This window comes from Prionailurus bengalensis, chromosome B4 (assembly GCF_016509475.1).
Source record: "Prionailurus bengalensis isolate Pbe53 chromosome B4, Fcat_Pben_1.1_paternal_pri, whole genome shotgun sequence".
NCBI lineage: Eukaryota > Metazoa > Chordata > Mammalia > Carnivora > Felidae > Prionailurus > Prionailurus bengalensis.
In genome coordinates this window covers 102798633-102810634 of record NC_057358.1, presented here as the reverse complement: position 1 = coordinate 102810634, position 12002 = coordinate 102798633, and the positions used below count along the sequence as shown (strand labels likewise).

The following is a 12002-nucleotide window of genomic DNA, read 5'->3' as shown; positions in this document are numbered from 1 at the left end:
ACTTGTTTGATCCTGACTTTAAGTCATTTATAATTGGGTCAAAATATAAAATTAGTATAATGCCACCATACTGTTGCTGAAAACAATCTTCATTTCACATTTCTACATTTGTTAAAATTCTACTCTAAATCTGTTATTAGTCAGAGTTTTACCAAAAGTATTAAGGAAAATGATTATGTTAAACTTCAGAAATATTATTTATTGTAATCTTGTTCCTATCATTTCAATCAATCTATCAGTAACCCACAAATCAGTAAATCCAGTAAAGGCTATTCTCATTTAGCAATTCTGCTTACTCCATTTCAGTGAAAGGTAGTCTGGATAATCAAGCTGATGTCATCTTTTAAAATATTTCAATTATAACCAAAATGAGAGAAAGGTGTTGTTTTGGAACCTATGGCATTATTAGCATTTTTTTCCTAATGCATATTTAGACATCATTTAATGTTGTGTGTTAGTTTTAGTTCATGTAGAGTAAGATTAGGGAAATTTATAAATGAAAACCTTTATGAAATGTTAGTTGAGTGAGGTGCCCGAGTGGTATGGTTGGTTAAGCATCTGGCTCTTGATTTTAGCTCAGGTCTCAGTCTTGTGATTCTTGAGTTCGAGCCCTGCATCGGGCTCTGCACTGACAGTGCTGAGCCTGCTTGGGATTCTCTCTCCCTCCCTGTCTGCCCCTCCCCCGCTCATACTTTCTCTCTCCCAAAATAAATAAATAAATAGAAAGATTAATAAAAAATGTTGAATACTGTTTGTGAAACTTTAGGGGTAAAAGTTTCATATGAAATCATTATCATCTACATTCCATAAAAGGTACTTTAAATGGATACACATAAGCTTAGTATTTCTTTTTACTTTATCTAAATAACCAGTGACTAAACATTTTAACCTAGTTATTTTGGTTTCAAAAATAATGTTAAAACTAGGTTTTATAAAGTATATTCTTTGTTGTTATTTGTTAGAGATATTTTCAGAGAAGATTTGTTTTACATGTTTGACGTATAAGGTACAAATACTCTGCCCTGTCTTTAGGAACTGCCACTTTAATGACAAACAGATAAAAGACTCTTTCGAGAAAGTTTACTTGCTAAGCTTTGTTACAGTCCCTTCTTGTAAAAACATCTGATGCCCAAAGGAGAGTTAAAATATCTTTAAACCAACTGTCAAAGCATGGCTTCTCCAGAGGTAATCCTGGTAAGGGGTCAAACTCATGCATATGGACACTTCTAGTATCTGTCTGTCCCCTGGTTATTTTCTGCAACTGGTAAATTCCAAAGAGGTACTTTTCTGTAGTGTCACATTATTAGGGGAGTTATTTCCATACATTGTCCATACATATTGATTGTATATTATTTGAGCTGAGGTTTTGGAGGAAAAAGACTCAAAGGTGGGAATCCCTGTCTTCCAGAAAATAAGACGTATGCCATACATGAAAAGTTGAGGTAAACATATTCAAATAAGCAGTTTAAGCTTTCCTAATGGGAATATACTGACTTGGAATAATTGAGACAGATTTACTGAAATTCCACATAGAAAAGTTAGTAAAGATTTTTTCATATTCCTGCTTAAAAAAAGTCTTAGTTGTGGAATATAAATTGTAAGCTTATTGTAAAGGAGTTGTGCAAATTTTTGTTCATTCATGTCCTTTAATCCCCAATAATCTAATAAAATACACAATGTTATTCCTATTTTAGAGATGAGAAACTGAGACTGATAGAAGTTTAAAAACTTAGCCATAGGGGTGCCTGGATGGCTCAGTCAGTTAAGCCTCTGACTTGAGCTTTGAGCTCCATGTTGGGCTTTGTGCTGACAGCTCAGAGCCTGGAGCCTGCTTCGGATTCTGTGTCTCCCCCTCTCTCTGCCCCTCCCCTGCTCATGCTCTGTCTCTGTCAAAAACGAATAGACATAAAAAAACAAAAAACACACACACACAAAAAAACAACAACACAACTTACCCATAGTCTCATAGCTACTGAAGCCTGTCTGGTTGGAACTTGGATCTAAATCTTACTGTTAACCATATGGTTTGCTGTACTGTATAATGTCCTATTGTACCATGCAATCAGTATTTGCTGTTTTAGTCTGGAATCTAGTCATTTTATAAAGGGAGCTTATTCTCTGATTTTAACATCATTTGTTATTTACTGTAGAGTCTCTCTTGGAGATTTTTAATGATAACTAGAAGAAAAGAATTAACATTTTTTAAAACGACTCATTTCATTTTGACTGGTTTTATTAAAATGAAATTGCAAAAAATATTTGAAGAGCCTGAGTTATTAAAAGATTGAACAGAAAAATGCCTGGTTATTTGCAAGGTAATAATTTCCCCACCTCAATGGTTAATGTTAACTTTCAGCAACCTTTTAGATAGCTTACCATCAGCTTTTATGCTGATTATACTTTCTTACTTTTTATTTTTAGGTGTCTTTGAAAATAGGCATTAATCATTATATGTATGTGGTGAATTTTTTTTTTAATCGAGGGCAAAAAAAAAGTGGAGGGAGATGTATATGATTCTAATTGTGTTCTTTTTTTTTTTAATTTTTTTTTTTGACGTTTATTTATTTTTGAGACAGAGAGAGACAGAGCGTGAACAGGGGAGGGGCAGAGAGAGAGGGAGACACAGAATCCAAAACAGGCTCCAGGCTCTGAGCTGTCAGCACAGAGCCTGACGCGGGGCTCGAACTCACAGACTGTGAGATCCTGACCTGAGCCGAAGTCGGATGCTTAACCGACTGAGTCACCCAGGCGCCCCGCTAATTGTGTTGTTAATGCTTATTGGCTTCCAAAAAAAAGTTGATTGGTTGATGAATGATGCTTACTTTTTCCATTTTCTGAGTTTTAAAAATCTTCTAAATTAAAAGTACACTTAAAAAAGTGAATGGTTTTGTCTGAAAAATCAGATGTAGAGTCTTGTTTAGTCTGACCAGCATTGTGAATTTTTAAAAGTATTGATATTTGTTCCATATTAGTTTCTTTCAAAATTAGACATGATTAACTGATTTATATAATCTGGAATTGTGTTCTTGCACACACACCCAAACTGATGTCATTATTTTTACTTTACAGGAGCCATCCAGAACAGTTTCAGGCAGATATAAAAGGTAAGAATCCTTAAGTTTTAACCTACAACATATAGTTAGACATGGCTTAACTAACTAGAACTGTTTCAAACACCTTGATGAAAAATAAGAAACCTTAATATCATGCTCTTAAGAAATTACATTTGTAGGTGGGAGTATAGTCCTTTCTGTCTGACCATGATTTATTCTGAGATACCCTGCTGTCTTGGAAAACTGTACATACCATGAATTTGTATGGGACTGATGAAATTAGCAAAATGAAAACTTAGAATCAGTTTCCCTTATATATTTGAACATTGAAAATACTTATACTATCTTTATTAGCTTGGACTGCCATAATAAAACACCATAGAAAGGATGGCTTAAACAGAAACTACTTTTCTCATAGTTCCGGAGGCTGGAAGTAAGAGATCAGAGAGCCAGCAAGGCCAGGTTCTGGTGAAGGCCCTCTTCTGGGTTGCAGACTAACAACTACTTGTCTTGTCCTTGGTGTGGTAGAAGGAGCCCAGGAGCTCTCTCAGGTCTCTTTTATCGGAGAACTAATTCCATCCATGGAGTCTCCACCTTTGTGACCTAAGCACTTGCGAAAAGACCCCACTTTCCTAATATTACCATGTGAATGAGAATTTCAACATACGAATTTGGGGGGATCTTAAAACATTCAGACCATACCAAGTCCTCTGCACAATGAGCATTGCTTTTACCAGAAAATGTGTTTGAGTGTATATGTACCTGTATAGGAAGAAAAGCACAATTAGATATGAGAAGTTGTTTAATGGAGATTCTTGGGCTATTAGCTTCCTTTTTCCCTGTTGAAGTCGTAAAGATTACAGAAGATGTGGTCATACGTGTGCAAACAGTCATAGAGTCATGGTAGACCTTATCAAGTGTTTATAATGTCCAAGGTGCTTTACATAGAAATCTCGCGTTCAATTCTGACAATTATCTTAAAAGATAGGTACAGTAGGTACAGTATTTACGTTCGTTTTGTAGATGAGGGAAGTAGGGTTCAAGAGGTAGAATAATTTCACAGGGGTACAAAGCTAGTGAACAGTAGAGTCTAGATTTGAACTCCGACAACCTGACTTCAGAACACACGTGCTTGTACCATCTACTTAAATTCATACATATAAAACCTTTTATTTCCTCTATTTGTATGTTAAAGTTTAAAGTATTTTGTTGAAAGTTTTGGTTATTACATTCCATCTAAAATAAAACATTGATTAAGAGGAACTTTAATTTTAATACATATAAATAAATACACAAATTGAATAAATAAAATTTTTTTTATTTGTTTTGAGAGAGAGAGAGCACGTGAGTGTGATGTGGGGGGTGGCATAGAGAGAGGGAGAGCGAGAGAATCCCAAGCAGGCTTCCGTGTCTGTGCTATCAGCAAGGAGCCTCACACGGGGCTCAAACTCACAAACCGTGAGATCAGGACCAGAGCTGAAATCAAGAGTTCAGTGCTCAACTGACTGAGCCATCTAGGCACCCCTAAAATTTAATTTTTAAGTGTTACTATGGGCCATAATATCTATTAGTGGTAGAAAGGAGTAAGGCCAAGATAATCAGTAATTGAATTAAGTAGGTCTGAAACTGTCTCAGGTGAACTATATTTGTTACTGCTTTTTTAATTTTCATTTCTGAGTAATTTTGATTTAGGTATAATGAAACCTGTGATTCCTTTTAGCTTCTGACATTTAAAAAAAAATATTTATTTTTAGAGAGAGAGCACGCACAAGAGCATGAGCAGGGTAGGGGCAAAAAGAGAGAGGGAGAGAGAGAAAATCCCAAATAGGCTCTGCACTGCTAGCATAGAGCCTGATGCAGGGCCTGAACTCATGAACTGTGAGATCATGACCTGAGCCAAAATCAAGAGTCAGACACTTAACCAACTGAGCCACCCAGGTGCCTCTAAGCTTCTAACATTTATACATGGCTTAATAATTTCTACTTAACATGAATAGCTTAAACTGGAAATCTTTTCTTTTGCCAGAAATTATTGCCAAATAGCTCTGATTTGGTGTATTTTCAGGCTACCTCAAACCAAAAAAAAATTTACCATTAGTTTTTGGTTTGGGGAATAAAGATAAACTTCAGTAACTTAACAAATGTATAAGTATTTATTTATTAAATAATAAACATTGAATTATAATTGATACTTTTCAGATTAGTGTTAAGTAGAATCAACAAGGGAATAATTTTCTTATAAATACTCATCAAAAACTTTATGTATCATTGTGTTAAATCAGGAAGAAAATTGGTTTTCCATCATGTATGTGTTTATTGTAAGCTTTTTAGATCATTTTACTTGGGACCTATTACTGTATTGGTACTTTTGTTATTTTTGTTACCTAGAGCATGTTTTGTTACTTTTCAGCTTTCAAAGGTTTAGCCCTGTTTAATATTGTTATAAAACATACATTCTTAAAAGCTTCTAGTCATTATTCACTGACTTACAGCAACTCGTTGTTTGAATACTGTCTAAAAAGAAAAAAATACTAAAAAAATAAAACTAAACAAAAAACTCAAGATCTGTATCTGAAATTATCAATTCCTTATCTAGAGGAATTTGTTAAATTGTGCATCAATAGTTCGTTACTTTCATTAATTTGTCAGCAAGTTGTAGCAATGACTAGGGAATGGATGTTCCTTGGTGATTTGTGTCTGCCGACTAATGAGGATTTAAAAAAAGGAAGAATGGCTAAAGATTAGAAATTTGACCTCATATGTTAGAAAATATTTTCAGTACATCAAATAACTCATCTGTACACAGCTAGACAAACTCTTAAAAAATCATTACAGGGACGCCTGGGTGGCTCGGTTGTTGGTTAAGCATCCATCTCTTGATTTTAGCTCAGGTCATTATCTCATGGGTTTGTGAGTTCGACCCTCATGTAGGGCTCTGTGATGACAGTGCAGAGCCTGCTTGGGATTCATTCATTCATTCATTCATTCATTCATTCTCTCTCTCTTTTTCAAAATGAATACACTTAGAAAATCATTAGATACAAGAACCCACAAGACTAGTTTGTATGTGTGCTGTTATAAATTATGAATTTAATATGTAACTTTTTCTTACAAATATCAAGAATGTACTTTTTGAGCACTGAGTTTGTTATACACTCAATCTAGTTAGGCTTATTTTACTGAATCAACTTGTTTATCTAGAGCATCTCTTAAAAACTGATACTAATTTCCTTTTTTTTTTTTAAGTGTTTTCCTCACCCCCCCCCTTTTTTTTTGTTCTTAGAGAGAGAGGGAGTGTGACAGAGTACGAGCAGGGGAGGGGGGGGGGAGGGAGAGAGAGAGAGAGAGAGAGAGAGAGAGAGAGAGAGAGAGAGAGAGAGAGAAAGAGAGAAAGAGAAAGAGAAAGATACAGAATCTGAAACAGGCTCCAGACCTTGAGCTGTCAGCACAGAGCCTCAGGAACTGTGAGATCATGACCAGGGCTAAAGTCAGTTGCTTAATCGACCGAGCCACCCAGGTGCCCCCTGACTAATTTCCTTTTTGAAACATGTTTAGAAACTGTTTGGAGATGGAGATAATGAAATTTCTGAAATTCAAGGTTTAGGAAAGATGGATCAGTGTCAGTGCATGTATTTGTAGGCTTTTTTTTTTCTTCAATGTGTGACTTTGTTAATATGCTTACTTGGTTAAGTTCATAGTGCGTTGGTTAAAACAAGGATTTTTTTTCAAAGGCAAGACAGATTATTAGATGTGTGCTTATAGATAGTCTGCTCAATATGATATCTAAATAAAACTGTCATACACTTCAAAAAAAAAGACAGTTCTAAAATGACTTGCAATGTGTAGGATTAATCAGGGTGTATAATTTACCATTTTTATTTAAGTAATTCAACCATCAAGAATGGTTCTGATTAAAAAACATGGGAAACAAGCTAAGACGAATACTAAGTTTTATTCTCACATAGTAATTAACTGGTTGTTTTGTTTTCACAAATATATTTAATTCAGTATTAATTACTTTATTAAGTAATTATGCCAAGTCATAAGTGCTTCTAAGTCATCCTCCTTTCTAGTAACCTTAATTTTAGGTTTCATTTATGTAGCTTTAAAAAAAAATTTTTTTTTAATGTTTATTTTTTACTGAGAGACAGAGACAGAGAATGAGAATGGGAGGGGCAGAGAGAGGGGAGACTCAGAATCCGAAGTAGGTTCCAGGCTCTGAGCTGTCAGCACAGAGCCTGATGTGGGGTTCAAACTCACAAGCTGTGAGATCATGACCTGAGCTGAAGTCGGACGCTTAACCGATTGAGCCACCCAGGTGCCCCTTTAGGCTTTTTATTTGTTTAACTGTAAGCATAATAGACATACAGTTTTGTATTCTGGTGTGCTGCTTAGTTAATATTACTTCAGCTTTTATGTTTTAAAGAGAATGGCTAGTATCAATAGCGTTCTCTGCTTTTCTCCCTTTCAGTGATGTACAGAACTGCTCATTGTAACTGCTTTGGTGACCCATAATTTCTTTATTTTTTATTTTTATTTATTTAAGCACTCTCTGCATCCAACATGGGGCTCAAACTCATAACCCCAGGATCAAGAGTTGCATGTTCCTCTGAGACTACCAGCTGCCCTTATTCTTTATTTGGATTAAATGTGACTATGATTCTTTTCCTTAAGAGCCAACGTTCTCTAACAGTCAGTTCTGCTATAATACTTGTTTTTGAAAACTAAAATTTGTCCCAGTTGATATATTAGGGAATAATTTGACCATAACACAAATTTTATGTTTGCTTATGCACAATTTTGTTCATCAGAAACACTAAGCAAACATAGAAAACTATCCAGCTCAACTGAACCACAGAGGAATACACAAAATATACACGTCACACATCTACCAACTTACCTCCGTATGAGCCACAGCCATTCGTGTGTGGTGTTACAGCTTCCCATCTGATTTCAGATAACTCTCCTTTTTACACTTCACTTACTGTGAAAAAGAGAGGCCTCACTTTTAAAAGATACTATATCTCAAATTCTTATTATCTCAGATCTGTTGTTTTTGAGCTAATATACAGAGAAGTTCAAACCTTTATTTGTCACTTGATTCTTAAACTCTTTCATTGGAAATTGAATAGAACCTATGTAAGTTTAGAAAGTGAATAATTTATTCAGAAACCATTTTCATGCAAGATTTACGATGTCGCAACTTTTTTCTAAATAGAACTTTATAACCATTGTTTTAAAACCAGTAGTTCTTGTTTGATTGCACTTATGTTTTGAGAACCACTGAGTCACCAGAAATTTCTTCGGTTTGTTGGTCAGGGATCAAACCAAAACAATCAGCGAAATTCTTTGTAGGTGAGAATTACAGACTAAAGACGAAAGGTATCTTTTGGTAGTTGAAGAGAAACAAGTCGTCTTGGGACTTGTTTCTAAAGAAATCTATTCCTTCTCAAGATGTCATATTTTTGTATTAGTATATTCTGTATTTTACCAAATGGTGTAAGGCATACAGTATTCTAACTGTGGTTCTTCTGGTTAATGGATCTTGCAAATGACATGAATGTCAAAAAATGATCATTTAAAAGTAATTGAGACACTGGTACATTTTGTGAACTGAATTGTTTCCTTGTGGATTTGTGAACTTTTATCTATGTTGTAAATATTATTAGCTAAAATTTACATAATATTTATTATGTACCATACACTCTTAACAGTACTTTCCTTATATGTTAATTCAGTTAATTTTCCCAACACCCTTATGAGGGAAATGTTTCTTTATACTCATTTTACAAATGAGCAAACTGAGGTACAGTGAAATTTAGTGACTTGTATGAGATAAGACAGATATTAATTGGTTGATTTTATCAACATATGTTGATTTACCTTATGTTAATGTTAATTTGCCTAGTATAGGTAGAATGTAAGATGTTTGATTCAGAGTTTGATTTAGCTTATTTTGACTCCCAAGTAACTGGACAGTACCAGTAACTGGATTTTTTTTGTTTGTTTAACATAGTTCTTTTTGCAAAGTAACTTCCACTTCAGTGGCTTTAGATTTCACAGAATCTCCTCAGCTGTCTTTACTTTGGCTGCAGTATGGGAAAATAACTTTTGTTCTTATAATCTTCAGTTCCAACAAAATCTAAAGTTATCTTTATATTCATGAAAGAGAAATTATGTAACAATATTTTGTGCAGTATCATTTTTAAGTGCATTTTATGTATTATATTTCCTTGCATATTGATCACTAGTCTGAACTTGCTATTCCATATTTAATCTCTTTTTTAGAGAGTTTTGAGATATAGTTCAAATGGTTCATGATGTTTAAAAGTGTACAATTCAGTGGTTCATAGTACTTACTTACACAGTGTTGTATAGCCATGACCACTATCTAGTTCCAGAACTACTCTCCACCAAAAAAAAAAAAAAAAAAAAAAAAAAAGGGAAACCTCATACCCAGGAAACGGCCAGTCCTTATTTTCGCCTTCCCCTTAGCTTTAGCAACCAGTACTCTGCTATGTGTTTTTATAGATTTGCCTATGTTGGGTAATGCATATAAATGAAGTCATACTATATGTGGCCTTTTGGTCTGGCTTCTTTCGTTTAGCATTATGTCTGCAAGATTTATCTGTGTTGTAGCCTGCCTGGATAATATCACAGGATGGACATTTGGGTGTTTCTACTTTTTGGCCTATGTGAACATATTAGGAACATTCATGTGTAAATTTTTTGTGGTTCCTATTTACTCTTAATAAATACATAGACATTTTTCATATTGCTTAGTTGAAGACTTTTCTGAAAAAAATAAAATGGATGTTTTATCAAATACGTTTTGAATAGTTGTGAGATGCAAGGTAGTATGCTTGGCTGTTTGGGTGATACATTTTTTTCTTTTTTTTTTTGAGAGAGAGGGCACAAGTGAGCGAGGGGCAGAGGGAGAATCTAGGATGGGCAGATGGAGAGAGAGAGAGAGAGAGAGAGAGAGAAAGAGAAAGAGAAAGAGAAAGAGAAAGAGAAAGAGAAAAGTGGGGTTCACCCGAAGCGGGGCTCGATCTCATGAATGGTGATATGGAGCCGATATCACAAATGATGACCTGAGCCAAAGTCAGATGCTTAATGACTGAGCCATCCAGGCGCCCACACACATTAAGATAAAAATGAAGCACATATAATTTTAGCTGTTTTTACCAAGTACAGTGACTTACATCTGGAAGAATGTTTTCTGGATTTGTTTTGTCTATCCCTCAGGTAGTAAAATTTGAGCAACTGGGTATATATGGTGAGATAGTTGTCATATTTTATCTCTTTAGGTTAATTCACTCTATTTAATATGCCAAAAATTAATATAGTATAGTTATAATGCAGACATTAAACTGATGATGTAGAAAACTATTAATTATATAGGATAATAATTACCTATTTATGTTAAATGGGGAGAGGGTGAACATATTACAAAGTATGATACAAAACAAAGTCTCATAACATAGATCAGGTGTTTATAACTTGAAATCTATTGATGAACTAATATTTATGTAAAATAATTTATTGTTTATCTGGGACAGATCTTTTCAATAGATTTTCAAAGGGAGCTGAGTATAAAAGGTTAAGAACTACTATGTTGTAAAATGTATTGGCAGTTATCTCTGGGTTGGTGGGATTACTGGAGATAATTGATTTATATTTTTCATTTCCTACAATTAATATATATCATAGTTTGAATAGAGTCTGAGAGCTTTTGATTTTGACCTTTAGTTGTGTGTGTGTGTGTGTGTGTGTGTGTGTGTGTGTGTGTGTATGCACGTGCGCTCGTGTGTAAAGGAAGAGGAAAGAGAAAACCTACACAGAGTAAGGGGCTGTTATGAGGAGTGGGAGTAATGATGGGGGAGAATAAGATAGTGAAACATGGTAAAAATATGGAGGCCAATCATGTACTTGTTGGTTATTTAAGGGTTTCATGGTTTATCCAATACTGCTAAATTCTTGATACCCATTCTAAAAGTGGGATTTTACTCATAAGTCTTGTATTTCTTATAATTGCTAAGCCTTAAAATACCTACTTTAGTGGAAAATTCCTCTAGCTCTAATCTTATAATACTGTGCCAATCTTGTTCTCATGATAGTTTTAGGAAAACAGTGTTTTATTCCCCAACATAACACCTCCCTAGACTTACCACAAAAGATGTGAAAACTCCCAGTGGGGAAAAACTTTCAGAAAATGGAAGTATTTATCTTTGATGATACTTTATTCTTTTCCCTTTTCTGGACATTATAGTTAGTATTTTTTTTATAGCTAAGGACAAAAGAGATTCTTTTTGGAATTATATTAGTTAGAGATTTGTGTTAACATTCCTGAGTAGAGTATTACAGACTTTTTGGAGTTAATGAAACAGTCTTTTATTCTGTGTATTCTGCACTGTACATATATGTCCCTCAAAATAGTTTGAAAGCATTTGTTTTTAAAGTACACAGATCTAAATTTGGCAATAAGATCAAGTAACAATATTCACAGTTTTGACAGTATTTCTTACAGGTCTAGTACATAATGGGGATACAGCACTGATTTTGTTTTCTAATAATTATTCCTTGTTTTGAATTCGTATAATACTATCATTTATGTATTGGCAAGCCTAATATGAAGAATCTTAGAAATTGTTAATTGTTTAAATTTTCTGAAATACTGTTTTAAGCTTGTACCTCAGGCAGATACAGAGTTATTAAGGGATATCCATATTTCTAGGTTTTGATGTTTGTGGTTGTCAGGATTGTAATTTCTACACAAATAATGTTGTTGGTTTAGGTAACTGAATATTTTAAGGGGAAAGTTTTTTAAAAATGATTCTAATGCTCTTCTATAATATGATATGACTTCAGAGATACCTTACTCTCTTGATTTTCTTTCTACCACTTTGCTGCTATTTCCTAGTTTTGTTTGTAGTTCTTCCTTTCCTG

At 34.3% G+C, this 12002-nt stretch overlaps 1 protein-coding gene across 1 annotated transcript in view; it reads left to right on the top strand.

Moving 5' to 3' along the window:
• PAWR (pro-apoptotic WT1 regulator) overlaps window positions 1–12002 on the top strand; it is a 139756-nt gene that overhangs the window by 95524 nt on the left and 32230 nt on the right. The window contains exon 3 of the mRNA XM_043561585.1: window positions 3070–3104. Coding sequence (XP_043417520.1) covers window positions 3070–3104 — 35 coding nt within the window. The remainder of the gene's footprint in view (window positions 1–3069; window positions 3105–12002) is intronic.